This window comes from Pseudorca crassidens, chromosome 13, assembly GCF_039906515.1.
Source record: "Pseudorca crassidens isolate mPseCra1 chromosome 13, mPseCra1.hap1, whole genome shotgun sequence".
NCBI lineage: Eukaryota > Metazoa > Chordata > Mammalia > Artiodactyla > Delphinidae > Pseudorca > Pseudorca crassidens.
This window is the reverse complement of record NC_090308.1, coordinates 87,693,173-87,718,310: the sequence shown is the minus strand read 5'-3', so window position 1 is coordinate 87,718,310 and position 25,138 is coordinate 87,693,173. Positions and strand designations below refer to the sequence as shown.

The 25,138-nt window shown below is 38.2% G+C and overlaps 1 protein-coding gene across 2 annotated transcripts in view; it reads right to left on the bottom strand.

The window, feature by feature from the left end:
- Positions 1-25,138, bottom strand: part of EYS (eyes shut homolog) — a 1,666,475-nt gene that overhangs the window by 133,529 nt on the left and 1,507,808 nt on the right. For both annotated transcript variants that reach the window (XM_067702876.1, XM_067702877.1), the window contains exon 34: positions 13,772-13,944. In XM_067702876.1, the coding sequence (XP_067558977.1) occupies positions 13,772-13,944 (173 nt within the window). The remainder of the gene's footprint in view (positions 1-13,771; positions 13,945-25,138) is intronic.

Genomic DNA, 25,138 nt, shown 5'->3' with positions numbered 1-25,138 from the left:
TCTCTGGAAATAGACTTTTATCAAGGGGATATTTTTTTTTAAGTTATAATTAGACTTTGCTTAAGACACCCATAAATTTGCAGCCCTTTGTGTTCTGATATTCTCCTATTCCGACAGGGCAAGACTTGAATAACTAAAAAGGCTTTTCGATGTTTTTAGAGAGGCACCTTAAGTCCTTTGATTTGCAGGAAGGAAAACTGTGTAATTCCTTAATTATCATAACCTGTGGGAGAAATGGCCGTTGAAGATTTCCATCCTCCTTTTGCTATACTGATTGAGACTGAAATCCAGTAGCTCAGTCCAGGATCCTGAAGATTCTCAGAAGTATTCATTTATTATCACAAGTCAGGGAGGAGAGAGGTATGATGGAGGCAAGAAGGCAGCAGCACTGTGAAGGCATTTTTACAACCCACAGACAAAAAGTCCTCTGAAATATACATTTCTTCAACATTCTTTTTTTTTTTTTTTTGCGGTACGCGGGCCTCTCACTGTTGTGGCCTCTCCCGTTGCGGAGCACAGGCTCCGGACGCGCAGGCTCAGCGGCCATGGCTCACAGGCCCAGTGGCCATGGCTCACAGGCCCAGTCACTCCGCGGCATGTGGGATCTTCCCGGACCGGGGCACAAACCTGTGTCCCCTGCATCGGCAGGTGGGCTCTCAACCACTGTGCCACCAGGGAAGCCCAACATTCTATTTTTAAAGCTTACACAGGCAGTCAACTTCAAATGCAGTGGATATAGCAATCCCAGGAAAACTCAGTGCTATCATGGTTAAGATAGCAGGGCTGGCAAGGACTTGGGGACTAACTGGACAAGGCAGCCACAGTGATGTTCCTGCTTTGTCCCCCTTTGGTATTTGCTGTCAACAAGGTGTATGTTAAGCCATCTACCTGGAGACTGACAGGGATACACTCCAATGAGCAGAATTATCAGCCACTCACCCTGATGACAGCTTTGTTTTCTCTAGAGCGTCAAGACTTGGGGCAGAAAAAGTCTCACTTTAACAATTTCAAGTTGATTTAATACACAAGAACAAAAAAGATGAGATTCAAAAATACCTTTGGCCCTTTTAGAATGGCAAAGCAAATTACAAAATGTCATTTGAGGGACTAAGTCATACAATATATAGACTTCTGGAAAAGATTGGATGTTCCATGCCAGGTGTTAAGTTATGGATGCAAATCGAAATGGGCAATAAATGCTGACTTTCAAAGAACTTTACAAGCCATGGACACACCAGTTATGCTCTAATGACCAAAGTCAGAGGCAGGAAAGAGCTAATTCACTCCCAGCAAATCCCTTACCCAGGACCAAGGTGCCATCAGTAGAAAAAAGGAATCAAAAATATACCTTTATTTGTTTATTGTTTAGCCCATAGGAAAAAAGAAGTTAAAATACATAAATAGATGAGCTTTTGTAAATTATTCTTGTTTGCTCTTCAGATTTTTAATTTCAGAAATGAATAGGAAGCCCAGTTCTTAGTAATCCTTACATCATGCTCTCCTTAGGAAAATAAGGACTCAAATAGCCTTTCAGGAACCATCGTTCATATTGAGTAATTCATACATTTTGAGATGTGAACCATGCTTTTGATATTGAGTGTTTATAATTCCCATTTGCAGTTCACATTTAGATTCAGGGTTTATGACAACATCATCACAGCCAAATTGGGATCATTTAAGTCTGCTTATCCTTACCTTTGGATTTATCCTTAATTTCTCAAGAGTAGGGGTAGGATAAGGCAAGGGAAGGTTTATAGAACTCTCATAACTGTGGCGAGCAAGCAGATGTCAGATGCATTGAATAGCCTTAATGCAACACAGGTACATATGACGTCGAGATTTGGCTACGAGCTGTAATTAATTTTCAGAACTATTCTCTTCCTCCCTCTCTATTTTTTCTCATTATTCCCCAATTTAATAACTGTCTTACAAATGTGTAATGATAGGAATCCCAGACCCCATTGGCCAAGTCATTTAATCCCAGATGTAGGTCATGAGTTTACTGGAATTACTGGTTTAATTATTTTGATTAATCAATTCTACAGTAATTGCTACACTTTCAAAAACACTACCTTGTTGGATTAGTGTTTTTCTCTAAGAAACTGTTTATTTATCTGAGTTGGAAAATCATCTATCTGAAGATATCAATCTTTTCAGGTTTAGTTGATCTTATCAAGTATACGAACTATAACTTTATCAAAGTTGAGTATCTCTTTGGAAACTTAAAGTATTGAAGGGTCATCATTTGGTAAAAGGACCAAGAAGAAAGCAAGGATCAAGTCATTGACTCATTGAGGAAAATTGTAACAAAACAGAATGCTGAGTGATAAACGCATAATAGAATTTTAAGCACTTCGGATTTTTATTGAATTATGATGCAGAGAAGGAAGAATGGCTTCCACTTAAACTTATTCTGTTCAGTTTAGGCCTAAGGGGTCTTACCTGGATGTTTATGTTGGGGAAAGCCTTCTCAGAGGGACACATTTCCATAGAATGCCCTTGACTTTCCACAGTGAGGTTGCTGTTGGTATCAGCTGAGGATGCAGTCACTCTGCCCTGCACCCAGGGTCTTCCTACTATCTTTTCCACAGCTCAGGAAGCATGAGCTTAGAGGATGCAAATTTAAGTAACTTGTATTGGGGGGAGTGGGTTGTTTTAAAGGACTTTAAGAACAAGAATAAGCAGCTTTCGAATATGCCACTCCATTGTTTCCTCTAACAATGTCAACCAAATGGAATCCTATAATACATTTTATATATTATATATCCCAAGCATTTCAAGGGTAATTTGAAATCAGCTTCTCCAAGTTAGTTTCATGAAGTCAGTGGGATGAATAAAAATGTCAGGCCATGTTTGAAAGGGAAGTGTTAAATCGGTGGTCTCTAAACTTCTGTGATCATGGGTCATATATATTATTTATTTAAATTATATACATATATTAATATAATGTGGACATAATAAAGCATAAAAAAACAAATTAAAAGACTGACAAATTAAAAAAGGGGAGTAATATTTTCTTCCAATACCACACTGGAGTGTGCATATACCACTTTGGGAACCACTCCAGTATATTCTGTGAAAGGCTTGTTCTGTGAGAAAGAAGAGTGCTGTGTTATTGTACAACTTCTCAGAGTCTTTGTTGTGTGACTACACACTGTGAGTTCCCAAAAGGGGACATTATAAAACTACACAATGTTTTAAAGAAAGGCTGAAGTCAGAGAGCTCTGGTTCCAGATCTACCCACCACTCACAAACTATATCACTGTTGACTAGTTATTTAAATTCTTTGAGCCTCAATTTCCTTATCTGCATGATGAATAATGACATGTCTCCCGGGGTTATTATGTGGATCATGTAGGAATATGTGAAGTAAGTGCTTAGCTGAGGGCCTGGCATACAGCAAGCACCCAATAGATGTGAGTTCATTTCAACCCACTCCTGTTGCCCTAGTGTGCTGTGGAACACACTTTTGGAAAGTTCCATATTAGACTCTTCATTCTTTGATTATTTTACTGGTTTACCTTTTCAATTTGGCAGATACTTATTGACTTCCCTCTAAGTAATAGGTTTAGTAGAAGGCTCAGGGTAACAGCTTAGATGAATATTCTGAAGAACTTTCAAATCACTTGCAATTCAGCAAGAATTTGAGATCCTGCCACATGCAGGCACCTTTGGCCCCTTCACCACTGTGGTGATGGCCCAGGAAAGGTGATGTCTACCTTCACACAGTGCACAGTCTGAGGGAGGGATGGTGCGGTGTGTGGCTGGCATTTCAAAGAGAAATAGAAAGACTATATGCCAACAAATTTGACAATCTAGAAGAAATGGACAACTTTCCAGAAACATACAGCCCACCAAAATTGAATCAAGAAGAAATAGATAATTTGAACAGACTGATCACTAGAAGTGAAACATTGAATAGAATCTGTAATAAAAAAACTTCCTGCAAACAAAAGTCCTGGACCAGATGGCTTCACAGGTGAATTCTACCAAACATACAAAGAAGAACTTATACCATTTTTTCTCAAACATCCAAAAGATTGAAGAGGAGAGAACACTCCCAAAGACATTCTATGAAGCCACCATCACCCTGATACCAAGAACCAGACAAAGACACCAACAAAAAAGAAAGTTACAGGGGCTTCCCTGGTGGCACAGTGGTTGAGAGTCCGCCTGCTGCTGCAGGGGACACGGGTACGTGCCCCGGTCCGGGAGGATCCCACATGCCGCAGAGCGGCTGGGCCGGTGAGCCACAGCCACTGGGCCTGCGCGTCCAGAACCTGTGCTCTGCAGTGGGAGAGGCCACAACAGTGAGAGGCTCTCATACCACAAAAAAAAAAAAAAAAAAAAGCAAAGAAAATTACAGACCAGTATCTTCGATGAATATAGATGCAAAAATTCTCAACAAAATATTAGCAAACTGAATCCAACAATACATAAAAAAGATCACACACCACAACCAAGTAGGATTTATCCCAGGTTCACAGGGATGGTTCAACAAATGCAAATCAATCAATGTAATATATCACATTAACAAAAGAAAAATCAAAAACCACATGATCATCTTGATAGATTCAGAAAAAGCATTTGACAAAATTCAACATCCATTCATGATAAAAACTCTTACCAAAGTGGGAATAGAGGGAACGTATTTCAACATAATAAAAGTCATTTATAATAAACCAACAGCCAACATAATACTCAGTGGTGAAAAGCTGAAAGCCTTCCCATTAAAGTCTGAAACAAGACAAAGATGTCCACTCTCACCACTTCTCTTCAATGTAGTATTGGAAGTACTAGCCACAGCAATCAGACAAGAAAGAGAAATAAAAGTTATCCAAATTGGAAAAGAAGAGGTAAAATAGTCACTATATACAGCTGACATGATACTATATATAAAAAATCCTAAGGACTCCACACAATAACTACTAGATCTAACAAATGAATTCAGCAAAGTGGCAGGACACAAGATTAACATTCAGAAGTCAGTTGCATTCCTTTACACTAACAATGAAATATCAGAAAAGGAATGTAAGAAAACAATACTTTTTAAAATTGCACCAAAAAATAAATACTTAGGAATAAAACTAACCAAGGTGGTGAAAGACTTGTATGCTGAGAACTATAAAACATTAATAAAGGAAATAAAAAGGATTCAAAGAAATGGAAAGATATCCCATGCTCTTGAATTGGCAGAGTCAATATTGTCAAAATGACTATTCTACCCAAGGCAATCTACAGATTCAGTGCAATCTCTATCAAATTACCCATGACATTTTACACAGAATTAGAACAAATAATCCAAAAAATTATATGGAACCATAAAAGACCCAGAATTGCTAGAGCAATCCTGAGGGGAAAAAAAACAAAGCAAGAAGCATAACTCTCCCAGACTTCAGACAACACTACAAAGCTATAGTAATCAAAACAGTGTGATATTGGTACAAAAACAGGCATAAAGATCAATGGAACAGAATAGAGAGCTCAGAAATAAACCCACACACCTAAGGTCAATTAATCTTCAACAAAGGAGGCAAGAATATAAAATAGGAAAAAGACAGTCTCCTCAGCAAGTGCTGCTGGGAAAGTTGGACAGTTGCATGTAAATCAATGAAGTTAGAACACACCCTCACATCATGCACAAAAATAAACTCAAAATGGCTTAAAGACTTAAACATAAGACATGACACCATAAAACTCTTAGAAAAGAACATAGGCAAAACATTCCCTGACATAAATCGTACCAATGTTTCCTTAGGTCAGTCTCCCAAGGCAATAAAAATAAAAACAAAAGGGACCTACAAGCTTTTGCACAGCAAAGAAAATCATTTTTTAAAAAAAAGCAAAATAACAACCTATGGAATGGGGGAAAATATTTGCAAATGATGTGACTGACAAGGGCTTAATCTCCAAAATATACAAACAGCTTATACAACTCAGCAACAACAACAAAAAAAACAACCCAACTGAAAAATGGGCAGAAGACTTTAGTAGAAATTTCTCCAAAGAAGACATAGAGATGAACAGTAGGCACATGAAAAGATGCTCAACATCACTAATTATTAGAGAAATGCAAACAAAAACTACAAAGAGGTACCACTTCACACCTGTCAGGATGGACATAATTAAAAAGTCTAAAAATAACAAATGCTGGAGAGGGTGTGGAGAAAAGGGAACCCTCTTGCACTGTTGGTGGGAATGTAAATTGATACAGCCACTATGGAGAACAGTATGGAGGTTCCTTAAAAAAACTAAAAATAGAATTACCATAAGATCTAGCAATCCCACTCCTGGGAATATACCCAGACAAATCTATAATTCAAAAAGATACATGCACCCCTATGTTCATGGCAATGTTCACAACAGTCAAAACATGGGAACAACCTAAATGTCCACCAATAGATGAATGGATAAAGAAGATATGTACATTGTACATATATACAATGTAATACTACTCAGCCATAAAAAAGAATGGAATAATGCCATTTGCAGCAACATGGATGCAACTAGAGATTATCATACTAAGTGAAGTTGGTCAGAAGGAGAAAGACAAATATCATATGAAATCACTTGTACATGGAATCTAAAATATGGCACAAATGAACTTATCTACAAAACAGAAACAGACTCGTAGACATAGAGAAAAGACTTGTGGTTGCCAAAGGGGTGGGGGAGAGGGAGAGGGATGGAATGGGAGTTTGGGGTTGGTAGATGCAAACTATTGCATTTAGAATGGATAAACAACAAGGTCCTAATGTGTAGCACACAGAACTATACTCAGTATCCTGTGATAAACCATAATGGAAAAGAATCTAAAAAAAGAATGCATATAGGTGTATAACTGAGTCACTTTGCTGTACAGGCAGAGATTGACACAACATTGTAAATCAACTATACTTCAATAAAAAAATTAAGAAACAAGAGAATCACAAAATAGTGTGAATTGGAAGGGGGCATTGGGGATAAGTGGGGGTCTGTCCAGCTGGGTTTGTACATGATTTTAAGCAGTTCTTATCTCATCCTAAGGAACACAGGAAGCCATTTACAAGCTCAAAGTCATGGGATGACAAAATATTAGAAAAGACAAAATATGAGCACATCTGTGAATAAAAACAAACACAAACCCTGAACTGTATAGCTGCTGCCAGTGTATAGAGTGGTGGGCAATTTATATAACACAGTGGCACCTCCCTCCCTATTTATTTCATTCTTAATAATCAATAAATTTCATTGCCTCTTTACAAAATGTTGACTTTGCAGTTTCTGATGCACCATAAATTTACTCAGACTCTAATCAATTGTCCCTTTCTGTGAAGAGTTTTTAAATGTACAACAAACGTGTTCATGCTTTCTGTTGCTTGTCGCTGGCAGGGGCATCACAGCTGCACAGCTCTTAACCCGACTGATCATAACCTGATGGGTGTGGTGGGATCTGACAGCATTCATTTTATACAAAAAAATCCACTCTTTGTGGGAAGGCCTGGACTGACAGACCTGCAAAGTTAAATTCTCTGGTGAGCTCAGGACAAACTGCAGAGGTTACATTTCCACACACGGTTGACAAAGTCAGTTTGCCATAAATACATTCAGAAGAGACAATTCCGCCTCTGTTCATAGTCGATCCATTTTAAAGACATTTTTAACAAGCAGAAAGTGCTAGTGTTGGGAGGGAGAGTTCTGGGAGGTTGCTAGACAATGACAAAGCCCTGGAATGAGCAGAAGGGACAATTGGCTGTTAGAGTTTAGCTCTTTACTGACAGAATTCCGGAGGCAAAAAATTAGGAAGAGTTCGATGAATAGTCTTTGTTCTCTGCTTAAAGGCAGACAATAACAGATGCATGCCTCACTAGAATTTGAAATGTGAAAATCTACAAAAGAATTTGATTTTTTATTTAGTGTGATTGTTAGAAATTGTCTCATGGGGGTAGTTTTAAGAGAAGGGTAATGTTTCATAAGTAAGATCTAAAATTTTCTTTCTAAATTATTTGTCTAATTTGGAAAAACAGAGTTTTTCATTTTGCTGCTTACCTTGGGATATTTCTTTTATAATATTGAAATAATGTCCATACATTATTTGAAAATAATGGGCTGAAAATATATTTTATAAACTTATAATTTATTAAAACTTATAGTATGAAATAAGATAACAAAAGAAATCCTCTACTTTTTCTCTCTTTGAAAAGAAGTCTAAGAACTTATGAACAAAATCAGAAATATTTGAGAAAACATATCAGGTTATAAAGTTTGGGGAAATTTTGACACTGATTGTATTAGTAAGGATGAGGTTTAACGACATATAGTAGATACCACATAGCAAAATAACAGAGGCATAAGCCAAATAGATTATTTCTCCCTCATGAACAAAAGTCTGATGGTGGGCAATCCCTGGCTGGTGTGATAGTTTTATAGTTATCAGGGATTTAGGCTTATTTCATGTTTTTGCTTCACTATCCTAGCATGTATCTTCCATTTTCAAGGTTGCCTTGTGATCCATGATGAGTTTTGGAATTTGAATCATCTCATCCACCTTCCAGGTTTAAGAAAGGAGGGCTAGGGGTCATTCCACTCTTAAGCAGTTTTTCCAGAGGTTCGGAAATACTTTGGCTTACATCTGATTGTTCATAATTTAGTCCCATGGCTACACTCAGCTTTAAGGGAGGCTGAGGCATTTCAGCTGGGTACATTACTGCTCCTAATAAAATCGGGGCTGTATTAACAAAAAAGGAGAGAATATATTGGTTAAACAACTAGCAGACTCTGCCAGAACTGGTATAATTCCCCAAGTCAAAATACCTTTTAATTTTAAAAATAAATTTTATTTATTTATTTGTTTGTTTGTTTGTTTATGGCTCCGTTGGGTCTTCATTGCTGCACGTGGGCTTTCTCTAGTTGTGGCGAGTGGGGGCTACTCTTCGTTGCGGTGCGTGGGCTTCTCATTGCGGTGGCTGCTCTCCTTGCAGATCACGGATTCTAGGCATGCGGGCTTCAGTAGTTGTGGCAGGAGGGCTCAGTAGTTGTGGCTCATGGCTCTAGAGCGCAGGCTCAGTAGTTGTGGCACACAGGCTTAGTTGCTCCACTGCATGTGGGATCTTCCCAGACCAGGGATCCAACCCGTGTCCCACCTTCATTAGTAGGTGGATTCTTAACCACTGCACCACCAAGGAAATCCCCAAAATACCTTTTTATCTCATTGTTTTTAATCGATGGGTGTGTGCATGTGTGTGTGAATGTATTTGTGTATGTGTGTGTGTGTACATATAGATAATTAAATCCAACACCAATCATTGGTAGGAAGCATAATGCCTTTAGAGAAAGATTATAGAATTAATTATAGATACATATAAACCTCATGAAAGACATTCACCAGAAAATATTTTCTGGATACTTTTGTATATATTTTTAAAGACTCATTTGCTTATAGACACAAAGTACTTGTAATAATTATTGGAACAATAGCTGTGACTTTGCTTTGCTGGAATTGCCTCTTGCATAAACAGAAGAAAGGTGCTAATCCACGCGCCAGTGGATTCGTTGGCAAGCGTCCATCAAGGCTACTTGTCACAAGCATTTTGGTGTATGTTGAGACATGTACTTATTTTAATTGCTGCCTTTTTATATGTGTCAATCTAATTTTTTTTCTTTACAGATAGAAAAAAAAGTGAAAGGCAGGAGGTATGCACCTTCCCACTGAACAAAAGGAAAGGCAATTCCCTCAGTTCTTAAGGAAGAGAAAATGCAGACTTCTCAAGGGTTGCGTTCAACCCAGAGCAAGTGCAATCACTTTCCTGAGTGCTTTTTCGTGTGGCCACAATCTACTGTCTCCTTACTCCCCTCTGGGATTGGGCTTGATCTTTTCAACACGTCTTTGTAACGAGGAGCTAGAAAACACAGGATTTAAACATGGTGGGAAAGGAAGGATACTGAGGTCATGTGAACAGCTGGGCAATCAAACAGCTGTTGAGTTGGAGAGAAAAAGCTGGATCTTATCAGAGTAGATGCTGTCAAGAGTCACAAGCTTACATGACATAAAGTTACACTTGTTTGAAGTATGCCATCACAAAATGCCAGCCTGACATTAAGCTGCTTTACAGAGGTATCATGTCCTTAAACAGCCTGCTGAATATCTGTCACTGGGGTGCCACTTTCCTCCCTGATTTTGTGATACCCTGGCTTGCCTCCACGCGCTGTGAAGAGTGTCACCAACTTAGAAAAATTCTTAAAAGGAAATTAATTTTGATTTCCTTTGACATCCTAGAGAGTTTCCTTTTTAGCTGGGATGGAGATCCAGCCTCCTCTCCCACATTAAGACGTGGCAGTTTACTGCGCATGTGAGAATCTTGGCTTGACACGCTTAAAAAAACCAAAGCATTTTTAAAATTGAAGTATAGCTGATTTACAATGTTGTATTCATTTCTGCTGTACAGCAAAGTGATTCAGATATATATATATATATATATATATATATATAATACATTCTTTTCCATTATGGTTTATCATAGTGTATTGGATATAGTGCCCTGTGCTCTACAGTAGGACTCTGTTGTCTATCCATCCTCTATATAATAGTTTGCATCTGCTAACCCTAAACGCCCAGTCCTTCCCTCCCCCCCCACCCCCAAGCAACCACAAGTCTGTTCTCTATGTCTGTGAGTCTGTTTCTGTTTTGTAGATAAGTTCGTCTGTGTCATATTTTAGATTTCACATATAAGTAGTATTTGTCTTTCTCTGACTTACTTCACTTAGTATGATGATCTCTAGGTCCATCCATGTTGCTGCAAATGGCATTATTTTATTCCAAAAGCATTTTCTATATGATCAGTAACATGTTAGGTACTCTACATGAATGATCTCACTTAATTCTCACTGAATCTCTAAGGTAGGTTCTATTATTATATTCACTGAAGTGGAAGTTCTGAGAGATCCAGGGACTTGCCTGAGATCACTCTGCTGACTAGTCAGCAGAGAATGGGGATTTGAACCCAGCACACCGATTGCAGGGCCTGGGCTTGCAATCAGGATGGTGCTGCTTTCTTCAAAACCTGTGTCCAATGAGTGACCTAGATTGGGAGGAGAAGGTAAATTAAGAAATATTTATAGAGGGACACAAGAGGGCAAGAGACAAGAGAAAGCGTCTCCCCTTTGTCTTTAGAAAGACATGTGGTTAAGAAAACAAGAAGAGGTTTTTCCTGGTAGGAACAGGCCACAGGAAGTGTGGCTGAGGAGAGCCAAGCACTTTATGAATAAGGCAGCTGGAGCTTTCCATTTCCAGTGTTCATCTCCAACAGCACTGCTGTGATCAACCAGGAACGAATTCCCCAGTGAAACATCAACAAGGTAGGAAATGTCATAATTATATTTTCTATTATCCCCTAAGGAATACATTAGCATGGCAGACATGGCTATAATTTGAAAGAAAAGTGATATGTAGCAAACACAATTGCTGATAAAACAAGCTGAGTTTTTAATCCTCTGGTATTAACAAAAAGGCCAAGATAAGAAAGAGAGTCTCAGTTTTTTCTATGCCTGTTCTCATGTGTGGTTGTAACTGGGCAAGAACCATGCTCAATTGGTTTGCTCTATGCTTCTCTCTAATGAGTAAACGTATGTTCAGCATGTTCTGGACAACCCCCTGGAGGTCAGGTTGGTACCTGAATGGTCCAAGCAATGATTTGGGTGCCACCATCTACCTGCAGTTCAAACGAACCAACAAACAGAAATCCAGCCATTGTTCTTGATTCAGCCCTTCTCACACTTACCTTTCCATTAAGTTTCCAGTTCTGTCCCCAGAACCGATCTCAAGTTCACTTATTTCATTCTCTACTGCCATCACCCTTGTCTTAGACAAAATTATCTTTTGTCAGGATCAGAGACAGAAGCCTTCTAAAATCAATCTCTAAAATCAAAATGGTTTAAGCAAATACATATAAACCATGTGCCTGTTTGAAACCCGCCGGCCATGGCTTCCTAAGTACTCCAGAAACAGAGTCTAAGCCTTGCTTCTTGTGCGTCAGCTGTGGAAGCGCCTCTTATTCTTCAAAAGGCTCATGCTCTCTCTTTAGGCTTTTCCATTTTCTGAACCTTCTGCCTGGAGACTTGTTTTTCCTCCTTATTCTTTAGACCTCAGCACTGACCTCCCCTCTCCTGGAGTCATTCTTGTGGTGAGATTGGCAACCCTCCCCAGCCACTCTCTTCATCCTCGTTTCCCTCATAATTCTCTTCATAACATTTATATTGTGTCTCGAGCCATTTCTATTTTCTTTTTATCTTCTCAGTCAGAAGGTAAGCTCTATAAGGGCAGAATTCTCAAATGGATCTGGCACATTTGTAGAAACATTAATGGATAGGCTAATTATTTTGAGACATTCCTCTGGATGGGAGCATGCAGGAATTTCTTCTTACTGACACTGAAGCAAAGAGCCTAATAAACTTGGTGTGATCTTTTCTGTCTCAATCATTCATAAATCTTTGCATCTTTGGAACCCTAATGAGACTAAGAGAGGGGAATAAATAAGAATTTTTTTGTAAATACATGAAGATATTCTTGTAAATCTTCATTTCTTATTTCATATGGTCAGTCATTTTTAATCAGGAAGCGAAATTGATGATTTATCCTTTAGTAATCAAATTTATTGCCATCAATTATATTTTCCAATAGCTTTTAACTAACTGGAATGATTACGTCTAAGAAGCATGAGGTTTTTATAGGGAAGGGCAAGACTTCTGTTCCGTCTGTCTATGATGCTTATTGCAAAGATAAAGCTTGCGTCTAACGTGGTCCTGCCATGCGCACAGCGGGGCCCCTCTCTCAGCTATGCATCAAGTCTGTTTCCTTAGTTCCCTTTAAAGACGTACGTATCAAAACCATCAATACTTTTTGGTCACGGATTCGTCTTTATTCTAGTTTCAATTTTCACGCCTGTACCAACAGGTGTGCGGCCCCAGCTTTTTGATGAGTCAGCACAGTCTGGATGTGTTAGTGTCATTGTGTGTGTTTCCCAGGATGTAGGGTCTGTGCTCACTTTGGGAGCCTTAGTCTAAAATTTGGCAACGAATATCACTAGTGTCAAAGGGGTAAACATTTTTTTTATCTTTATGGTGAAAATTAAGATGAAATAAGTCATCCTGAGTTGATTCAATATTAATACCAAATACTTTTAATTCTTTCTGAAAATATTTACAGAATTTATTTCTGTATATCAAAGCAAAAGTTATATTCTTAGGAAATTTGCTTCTTATCTTATATTGTAGCTTCTTGTACATTTTTGTAATAAAGGGTTTCTACATACTGGATTTTCCTAAAGAGAGGAACATGGCTTGTATTTCTGATTTAGTTTCTTGGGATATAATAACCGTGTCATGGGTTTTGTTATCTTTAAATAAAAACACCTCGTCTACAATACATAGATTTGTTAATATTATATCCTCAGTTTGACAAAATGTTGTAAAATAATTTGATTTTATGTATTTTTCTGATTTTCCTTGCTACTCTTTAAGTATTAGAATGCTGTGGAGATTTTATAATACAGATTTTCCGTAGTCTAACCTCAGGGAAAACTTATTACCTCCTTTATAATTACTCAGTGGGTAGGAGAAATACCTGCTCAGTGATCCATCTTATTAATGGGTCTTGTCTTGACTGACTTGAAAAGAACCAAGGAAAGGATTTGACGGATTTGTTCAGTCAGGTACTGTCCTTGATTTCTCTGAGTGACTTTCTCTCCTCTTCACCCCCTTCTACCTGTGCTCATGCCCAATAATGAAAAGCTCTTACCTTCAGTGCAGAGGAGACCAGACCTTCCATACGGACAGAGGCAGACAATGTCTGTCCCGGATTTAGGAACACAGGTGGCACCATTTCTACATGGGTTGCTTTCACAAGTTGCAAACTGGCACTGCTTGCCCGAGTACAGCCTTGGACAGTCACAAAACCAAGTTTCGCTATCACTGAGAAGGGAAAAGCAATTATAAAACCAATCAGAATACAAAAAATGATCTTTTACACACACACACACACACGCACACCCCCACATACACACACAAATAAAATTAACAATTGTGTCTTGTCTAGTAAGTGGAGTTTTTTCTTCTCTCTTTCTCTTTCTGTGATTTTAAACTTATGAGTATTTGTAGCTGTGTACTTTACATTGAAAGAAGGTTAATGGCTTTTTAGATTGTCCAAAGCCATATGTTCTATTTTAAGCAGTCTATTTTTATTTTTTATTTAACTCATCTTTTATTTCACCTAAGGTGCCTTTTCAGGGCTTCATTAAATAGGTGTGGTGTTGCCTCAATAAAGTGCTTCAAATGTCTACTAGAAAAATCCATTTTAGGCTCCAAGCTCAGAGGAGAATTTCAAGCTGGGGCTAACCTTCTCCACAGAAGACAAGTCCTCCAAAAGCCACCCTTCTGGTAATTAGGAAAGAAAAGCACAGTGGGGAGTTGTAATGACTACACAGCTCTCCAGCTTAGACTTTGGCTTGGTGGCCCCTGGCCCAGAGTCACCTGTGAAAGAAAAGCTCAGGAAAAATACTCCTCTCACCTGCTGGGGAAACAGTTTCCAGAGGGGACAGAGACTTAAATCTGTGGTTTCTGCCTTCCCTGCATCTATTCCCCTTTTAAAGTAACAGTAGTTTTAGTTTTCACTTCCAGACCCCCAGCCCTCAAGAATCTCAGCCCCCTGATTGGGAGGGCAGACCACCTCTTGGTGTCAATCACAGTGATTAGTGCAGGATGGACCCCAGGGCCAAAGCACTGGTGGCATCTGCCTATCCAGAGGGCTGAGGATAAATAACTAACATGTAGCAACGAAAATATTAGAGACGGGGGGAGACAGATAGATTATTGATGATATTATTTGGGTATTAGATCCAACCATTACACAACAGTTATATAAGCTAGGTATCTTAACCCCCTTTTAGTTTTTAAGCCAATTATGAGTTGCGGTTTTGTCACTTGTAGTAAAATGAAGTCCATTTAATATTGATGTCCTTTCCTTCCATTTTTTTCCCTTTTTCCTTGTTACCTCGGTCCACCACGTACCTTGCCATGTATGGATCTAGGTTTTTATCTTTCCTGCTTTCATCTTATCTTCTAAACATGACTGTTAACTCTTAAGTGCAGGTGCCAGGACCACCCTGAAAATTAGGAAGCTAACATATTTTGTCTTCATGACTCAGCCTCCTCCCAATCTGGTTGTAGATTTTACCCACACTATGGACTTGTTCTCTTGTCCTTCTCATCTTTCTGGTCTCTCGATAGCTTCCTTACATCTTTTAATCCCCTTAGTCCAAAATAAATTTGCTCACAAGAAAGTATCATATTCTTTCATACTAATGAATACCCAACTTGGAAATCTGGTGAGGTTTCCCTTTCCTAAAATGTCTACACTTTATATTATTTATCAATGTGAATGGGGAGAAGCACTATGGGGAAGGTATGTATCAGGCAGCTGGTAAAGCTGACTTTGGTGGGGTGAGGCTTTGAGACCTTCAGATTTTGCCAACACATAAGGTGATCCTGTAAGTGATCAGTAATTTACTCATTTTATAACTTTCAGGGCAACTTGCTTAGCAGTTTACAAATAGTAGAAAATATCATAGGTTTCTAGAGTTGGGAAAAAAATTAAAAATCAATGTCACCACCCTAGACAAACTCTTCTGTTTTGGGGCAACAAAACAAAGTTTTGAGGACTCTTGAGCCAACATTGTGCCTTCTTGCCTGAAAATAGTGGTGAAAGAATAGCCAGACCAGCTGGCAGGTACAGAGATGCCTTCTGGTGGGACTTAAAGGTTAATTAGGAGCTTAATGTTGTTTGGGGCTATGGATAAATCTAATGTAACTTTGCCCCCACCCACCTAACTTGGAGTTAAAAGCTCAGCATTAAGCATATGTTTTCTAGGACAAAGTGTAGGAGTATAACACTCTTGAAAGCTGCATTCTAGATCAAATTTATCTTTCCGTAGTAAAGGAGAACACCACATATATGAAAGTCAAACAAATCTAAATATTGATTGATTTCATATAATCAATCATATAGACTTAACTCAAGACGCTTTTATGTTAAACCAAGGAAAACACTAATTTTAATCATGTTCCATTGATAAATCAAGTCTCATTTCCTTTTTGTTTTCATCAGCTGTTGGGAGAATTTGCTTGTATAAATTCATGGGAAGACAACAATGGTCTGCATTGTACATCAGTAGACAGCTAGAGCAGAGAGTGAACTAAAAATTCTCTAGAAAACACTCTATGAAAGGGGAAAATGCCTTCTCTGGCTAAACAAGGGCAAGGGTCCAAAGCCCTCTGACCCATCTTGGTATTTCATTAGTATGTTATTAGAAAGAGTCAGCTTTAACAAATTGAGATTTTGCCAGATGATGGAACCTGTATACACTTCACTTCAAAGTGTACCTTCAAATCTCAGAGGATTTCCTGGAGAGCCAGATACTTCACCAATAGTTTTAATAAAATAAATCTTTGCTACAAGCTGTGTCACACCAGAATCTAAAGGTTACTCCTATTTAGACCTTGCCAAAGATCTCATTCCTAAATCCCAACTTCTTCAGAAGCCAGCAAGTCAGCTGTTTTTGCTGTCATGTAACTCACTTCAGTGCCTCTCTATACCCTGAAGCAAATGGCAGTGTCGACCAGGAAAGTGAGTGACCTGAGGTTGAAGGACCCTATGTAACAGTCGATTTTTGGATAACGATTAAAACAATGTCACCCTCCCTCACCCAGTTTACTCCAGATGTTGTAACGTTGCTGTGAATTTATTGGGCGCTGTTTAATTAGTTATGGGAGAATTATCCACATGGAATATGCAAACCATCTAGAAAACTGTTTTGCAAATCTTCCTCTAAGGAGGTCAGGACAATTTTCTCAATGGAAAGTAGTTGTGGGAGAGAACTTAGATGTTGAGGAAGGTTTCACCTGTACTCCAGAATACCGTATTTATTGCCAACTGCTGTCAACCAGTATCCTCTGTCACTGACAGCCATGTGCCATGGGATAAATGAGCGTTGCTTCTGCTCTTGTTGGGGAGACAACATAAGTGCATGAACTAGTCTCTGTAAGACATAGCATGTGTATGTGACAAGAGAATTTAGGCAGTAGCAAGGATTTTAAAGTCTTAGTTCTGTAATGCATGGATTCAGATGTCGGTGGCTTCTAAAAGTTGGTCTGAACTACATAATGTTACCAGTGAATCTCCCGTGGAGATCTTAAAATGTGCATTCCTGAGCTCCCCTTGCTCTCTGAGATTCTGATTTAGGAGATCTGGGGTGAGGTCGAGATTCTGCAGTTAAGAAATTTATGAGGTGATCCTCTTGCATAGTCTATTTGAGCTTAAACCAGCTCTCCAGAGACTAATTTTCTCTCCAGAGTAAAAGCTTGACGGGCACTAGTTACTATTGTGTTCTTAGCAGGATGCCAGGGCATTATAACTTTCTTTCTTTTTTGGGGTAACATTTTGACTTTTGACTAACATACATCTGAAAACATGATATTTACCCATCAAAGTACAAAGATTAGAGGGTTTTTATTTTACTAGTGCCATATAGGGTCTATTGCACATATATTTTACACTTGACAACAACATGAAGCAGAAAAATATTCACTCATTTTAAACCTTAAAAAAACCCACCCATCTAAGTGTATGCAAACATCTGTATATTTTGCACTATAACTGCTACAATGTATTTGATTACAAGTCACAATACAGTCAGCATACCAAATGATTGTCATTAAGTTTCTATGTTTATTAAAAATTATCTTTAGAAAATTTAGCTAACAAAGTCAAAGACGCTGGCTTGAAAAGGATGCTCCTTATTTACATAGCACAGCCAGATGCCTGAAAACCTTCTAGAACTAAAAGGACTCCTCATGTATTAACTTAAAAAATAAATAACTCTTTCTACACTCTCTGTATCTCACAGATCATTAGTGGATTTTAAAGCTGACCACCCACAGTGTCAAGAGAGGGAGATTCTCAGCAGGAAAATGTGCAGGAATGAATCCTTATGAATAATGTCTCTAGACACTTCTAAAAAATAAAATGACTGTTTGCAAAAAGAGCCCATCTCTCTTCATAGGCTCTTCTATTTATAGCACACATCACAGGCTTAGGGAAGAATGCAAAAGGGATCCTGAATAGCTGTGGTTCAAGAGGGACTGCCATTCTGCTTTCAGGAATTTCCCAAACTACAACCACAGAGCAATCCCCCCACCCCTAGAATTCCTTCACATTTTTGAACTCCTTTCAAAGAAGTTTTCAGCTGTGTGTGGAGACTTGCTGTCCCAGCACCACACATAGTTGTTTTGTCTGTCTCTAAGACAAAGCTGCCTAAAAGGATGCTATTTCTTGTAACAAGGCATGCCATCATACTGGACATTTTTCATTTTTAACTTTTGCTTTTTAAAAGTAGCCAAACCTGAAAATAATAGAAAAAAATCAAAACGAAAATTATCTTAAGGTGGTCTGGAAAGTGAACTAGGAGAAACATCGCCTGTATAATCTACCCATGAACAGAGAGGCTGGAGAAAATGTCTTTCTGTTTCAGGAGCTTTTTACTTTATATGGAAAGAATTTACTAAAGGCAGAAACAAAGAAGATGGAAAATGATAAGAGCAATAATAAAAGTCACAGACTCACATGTGAAGAAAATATAAAACATACCTAAAACAGGAATAATTCACAAAACATATAAAATATTTTTGTTTCTTCCTGTTCTAGGAGCTACCGATTCTATCTCATGGGTATTTTGTGAAGAAAATTTGAATTTATGTTATAATCTCTCTCTTTTTCTCCCTCTATCCCTCCTCCTCTCTCTTAAAACCATGGTTCAAGACCTTTTACAAAAGGTCTTCATTGATAAAGAAAAATGATCAGAAATTCCTTCCCAGCAAGAGACATCTTTTCCATTTCTTTTGCTTTGGACCCACTTGTCCTTATGAAATGGAGATAAAGCCTTGCTTCCAAGGGAGGAGACTCAGAAAATATCAAACCCCAAACAGACAGCTAACATAGTAAAAGCGGCCATAAGCTAAATAAATTAAATGAGATATGCATGAAAATGTGCCTAGCACAGTATGTGACACTGATCAGCTATTCATTATATTTTAGGGAAAAGAGGGGGCATAGGTGAAACATACGATTAATTGAGCCTGAATCAGTTAATGATGGCATAAAAGCTATAGAATGGAATCTGATACAAAGAGAAGTGGTCTGATTTGACCCAACAATTTGACTCCTAGGCAAAAAGCCAATAAAAATGAAAGCATATGTCCACACAAAAACTCATAATGAATGTTCATTGCATACTCATGATAACCAAAAGACAAAAACAACCAAATGTCCATCAACTGACAGAAAACAATTTATATGAAATTTGCAGAATAGGGGAATCTATAGAAACAATAGATTAGCGATTGTCTAGGGCTGGGTTTGAGGTGGAGGGATTAGGAGGTAATAGCTTAACAGTACAGGTTTTCTTTGTTGGGTGATTTTCATGTTCTGAAATTGATTGTGGTGGTAGTTATACAACTATGAATATACTAAATATTATTGAATTGTCCACTTTAAATGGGCAAATTATATGTGAATTATATCTTAATAAAGCTGTTACCAAATATAAAAAAAAAGTATGCAAAGAAGTGGGGAAAAAAACAATAAAGAGAAATGGGCTGGGACAGAAGGATATTGATGGGTGAGAAAATAAAATTGTGCATTAGAATGCATCATTTCATACATCCCCCAATTAAAAAAAGTATCTTAGGGTCTTGAGATTAGACTTTGTGTCCAAGAAATGATTTCAGAATAGTTTTCTTACTCTATGTTCATTGCAAAATTAGCCAGTTTCCAGTCCCGTGCACCATGAGGGCATTTTGGGCAGGATTTAATATAATGTTATCAGTAAATGCAATGCTTATGAAGCTCTGGAGTTCTCAGATAATTTCCTGTAAAGATAATGTGCCTATTTGGAGGCTATTTAAGGCTAGGAGAGTTGGTATAAGCTTTCAAAATGCTATTTTAACTCCTACTAAAAAGAAACAAAAAATTCTCTTAAAATGTTTAAACCAACAAATTGTTGTTTCACGTGCTCCCCTGACCTCAGTCACGTTCACACACATACAGTTTCTACTCAGCTATTTCCATAGTTAGTTCAACTGTTGTCGGAAGGTGGAAGCATGGCCTGCAATGTTGATGGTTGTTCTTTTCTAATGTTAAGGACTATTTACAAAATTGCTGTAGGGGAGAATTTATTCCTCACAAACATAAGGAATAGTAAATAACAACTCTAAAAGACACACATTTATGAACACTGAAACATTTTTATGAGCATTGCTACATTGTTGAATCTGCAACAAGAAATGTAATTTTTTTTTTTTTTTGCAATTTGTTGCTTATTTCAGGTCCTCTTTTTCCTCAAATCTTTATGTTCTAATATTGGGTTGGGGAAAAAAGCAAGAAATTTAGAGGAGTTCTTGCCTTTTATACTCTTATACTTATTCAGGCTTGCTCTTATAGTACAGTTTGCATCTCTGCCACTAGAGCAAGAGGGTGACATCAGGAACTGTCCCAGATCTTATGCAGAGTCAGTGTCCTGAATGATACAGACCATATATTATTGACTGGCAAGATGTTTAGTGTCTATCTCTTGAACCACATGGTATATTTAGCTTATAATTTTGAAGGTCATATACAAAGTTGGGCACACAGTTATGAGGAACAATATCAAGTTTGCCATTCAGTACTGACTCTGTACAAGAGGTCGGTTCCTCAGTCCCAAGCCCAGTTCAAGTCTTTGTCTTGGGCAGCTCCCTCACTGTAGCATAGCCTGCACGTTTAAGTTAGTCCAGATCACGTTCTCTGTTCATCTGACTTCTTTCCTCCTTCCACAAAACGGTTGTTCAGATCTTTCCCAGTCTCTAAGCCCTGTGACCCATACTCACGTGGGATAACTTCATTTCTGACTCAATAGTTAAAATTTCATTCATCAACATCAGTGCTTGACTTTCTACATCACCTCCTGCACTTACTTTTCCACTCTTCTCTCCTTTTACCCAGTTGAAGGATTTTGGGCAGGGAAGTAATCATATTATGTTTTAGAATTTTTATTCTAGGGCTGTTACTGTCTCAAATGTGAAAGCCCATCTACTGACACTGGGTTGCGGTGAAGGAAAATGCAGCATTTGTTGCAGGGCACCCAGCCTGGCGCCAAGCAAGGAGAATGGGCAGCTCATGCTCAAAAGACCCAAACTCCCTGATGGCTTTCAGGGGAGGGTTTTTAAAGGCCAGGTGAGGGAGAGGATAGCAGGGTGTGTGATCCATTTGTATACATCCTTCTGATTGGTTGGTAGGAGGGAACAGAATGATGTGTCGGGAATCTCAATCATCAGCCTTTTGGTTCCAACCAGTCTGGGGTCAACGTGCTGGTGGTCAGCAGGTAGTTAACTTCTTCCACCTGGCGGGGGTTTTAGTATCTGCAAAACAGCTCAAGGACATGGTTCAGGATATTATCTATAGCCCTTGAAGAGGAACTAAAAGTTCTGGACTTTGTTTTATGACAAAACTATTATTAATTTGTCTTGTTTGAAAATTTTCCTTTGTTTCTGCGTTTTCTCACTTCTCTGATTAAACTTGCTCTTTGGAACTCAGGGAAGGCCTAGGAGGCTAAAGCTTTTCTACAAAAAAGAGGTGGGGGTCTGTTCCTGGGAAGGCCCGCAATCCTGCTAGGTTTCAGGGCTACAGTGTGGAAAATGTACTGGGGGGACACTGAGGGAAGGGGGGTTTCTTTCCTAGTTCTGACGTGCTTTCTTCCTCTTACTGCTGCTGGGGGCACCCAGTGGTGCTCACTCCCAGCAAATTTCAGCTGTGCTTCCAAGTATGGTTTTCCAGTGAGTTCTGCTGGCCCTTTGTTGTTGTGGGCAGCACCTTGGTGACTCAGCAGCAGCCCTGTGGGTGCCTTCTCAGGGAGGTCCTCATACCCCAGAGGATGAGTCAGCAGTGCCCCTGCCCAGTTTCCTGGGAGCCTCTTTAGCACCCAGTGGGTAGCTTCCTCTCCCATTTCAGGCCTGTGGCACCTTTGTGAACTTTTCTACATCCAGTGGCCACACTCTCTGTAAGGTGGTCTCAATACCCGCCAGTGTGTGTTTGTGTGTGTGTGTGTGTGTGTATGTGTGTGCTCCAAATTTGTTCCTTCCCTGAGTATTCTTCCTCAGACCTGGAAGAAGGGAGCGCTCCCTACATTCACTATACCTAAACTCTTTAATACACTGTTTACATTTTAGGAGTTAATACTCTGTTATTTGCTAAAAATTCTTCATATTCAACTTTCCTAAGTTACTATGTGGCTTCTGTCTCCTGCCAGACCTCAAGTTATACACAGATTAGCCAGGTGTGTAGGTTATTAAAGAAATCCAAGCAGAAGTGTAGATAAACCCAATGGAAGTGGGCATGGAGAGAAATGGTTTGATACATGCTTAGAGGAAAAATATTTAGCTAACCTGATGATTGGTTTCTGGTTTGGGCAATGGCATAGATTTTGATGCCATTCTTGGAATTGAAGTATACAGATTTGGAATATAGAGGGAATATATAATGAACTCACTTTTACATGTATATTATTTGAAGCATCCATGGATATCCTAGTGAATATGCGATGTAGGATCAAAATAAACTGTATGAATGTAAAAATAATATGATTTTCATTAAAATTAAGAGAACCTATGGATTACAATGCTAGTTGGTGTTGAGGGAGAGGCAGCTGAAGGAAAATAAACTTTGACTCAAACATCTAAAGAATTTAAAGTGCTGGATCAGCTACTTACCATGTCAGTGAAATGAGAAAAGTTCCACTAAAGTATTTGTCCATTTTACTTTTGTTATCACTGCATGAAAAGACACTCGTGTGTGTGGGAACATGGTATGGGAAAGTTCTTTTTAAGCTTAAATGAACACATACTTTTCTCTTGGATAGATACAGTTAACATACTTGAAAAAGCTGTTGTTCCCAAGAGCAATTTGGTGAGCTTATTGGGGATAGTTGTGAAGGTGAAAACTATGCCCGTAGGAGAGAACTGACTAGATAGAAAGCATTGCAGCTCCTTTTCACACAACTGTTCTGCAGACAATGGTGAAGATGATGATAATTCATTATCAAATGAACCATCTGGGAGGAGTACTAAGAGGACAGCAGGAGTAAACAGAGACAGACCCTAACAAAGTGTGGGCACGGTTGTCTTTTGTTTGGGGTCATAATATTTCCCCTTAGCTTATTATACTGAATGTATGATTAAACATAAAGTGTTCCCACCTTAAACTAAGTCTGAAGTAGAAAGGCTGTGGTTTTATTTTAACTGCAGTACTATCTGGAAACTCATTCTATTAGGGTACAAATTTACATATATTTAGGGCATGATTATAGAGTATTATTTTGTATTAAGTTGATAAAACTGAGATAAAAAGGTCAGAGAACTGAAAACAGCTTTCCTGAAGAAAGAACTACTGACAATAAATCACTGCTTTGCTACCTTTGATATATGTGTGCTTCTTTTCCTTTTTCTTTTTTCCTTTAATCCTGAAAGGGATAATTTGAGTTTTAAATACAAGAGGTTGAAAGTGGCTTCAGGCTTTTTCAATTAAAAGTTTAAGTTTTCAAGTTCTTTGTCCTGGAAAAGACTATCTCTTCTTGGAACTGGTTGACACGTTAAATGGACTATTTCTTTGAAAACGCTGTACAATGGCCAGCCTTCATCAAAAGGTGCTTCAGCTAGAGGCGAGCTTCTCAGTTCAGTGACCTTACGGACGGTAAAGGGTAGTTTTAAAAGGTATTGATGCCTAGTTAACACTTTTTTTGCACACTATATTAGATGTAACAATTTTCTTTTACATTAAATGGATAAAAAAAAGAACAGTCAACTTTCTTACTGTTTCAATAGTTTCAATTAGTTTCTCCCCCTCAATTATTCCATCAGATTGGCTCCATAACACTTTGCTATTTGGGGGGGATCATTTTAAACCCCTTTCCCAGGAGTTTATTATTTTTAAAACAATGATTCACCATAAAATGCATCTCCATCTGCAGGAAGCAATTCCTAAATTGCTTCACTTGACAAATCCCAAACTGCTAGGCTCACTATCGCACAGAAATAGAACTGGTTTGGAAAGGGATTACCTATTGGGTTCAGAAAATCTTCTTCTGAGACAGGTTATGGCACGGAGCAGATCTCTGAAAGCTAGAGGCTACTTTTCTTTTTATTTTTTTAGTACAATTTATTTGAAGTTTTGTTTCATTTGTTTGAAATATTTCCTGGTAAAAAAGTTGGATTTCCTGGTGACTAACATATATGAGTTATTTAGTTGGTGCAAATTCTCCCATCAGTTCAAACTGAATGACATTTTTCTATGCAACTTAAAATAGATTTGAATAGACACATATTTTAATACTTTTTTTCTCAGAATGTATAAATCTTGAATTCAATTCAGAATTCATTTCATTTAAAGTTAATTCCTCCCTCTGCCCCTCCATGGCACATATATGCAAAGTATTCAGCACGAAGTTATTTCTATTACTCATATAATAGAGTTATATTTTTGGCATAGGTTTTATTTATAGGAAAGTGTAAAATGGGTTAGAAAATCTTCATTTACCTTAGTTGTTTTAAGTCTAAACAAAGTAAAATAGAAGCCAAAAAAGCAGGTCAAAGGACAAAGACTTGTTTGCTAGTTTAATCACATGTAGGAAGCTATTGTTCTCCTTGGGACTTAGAGAGGTTGATTATTCTACAGGATTTTAAAAGACAAGGCACAATTTATCTTAATCCTATGTCAGCATGTTCCTGAAACTGATTAGCCTTTCACACTAGAAAGAAGAGACACATTAGAACTTTCAATCGAAAAATCCTGCAGCTACTTTCAACCTCTGATATCTAAAACCAAGTTATCTGTTTTTTAAAAAAAGTGAAAAGAACTAGCTAATCTGTAAATTGTTCAGGAGTCATTTGTTCTCAAAAAGTATTGTTAGTGACTATCCCAATTCCTTCATGAAACCTCTAGGTATGAAGGTGCATTGTAATGTATAAAACAGGACTATTTAAGGGATGCTTTGTTTTTTTACAAAAGGTGTCACTCAAGTCTCCA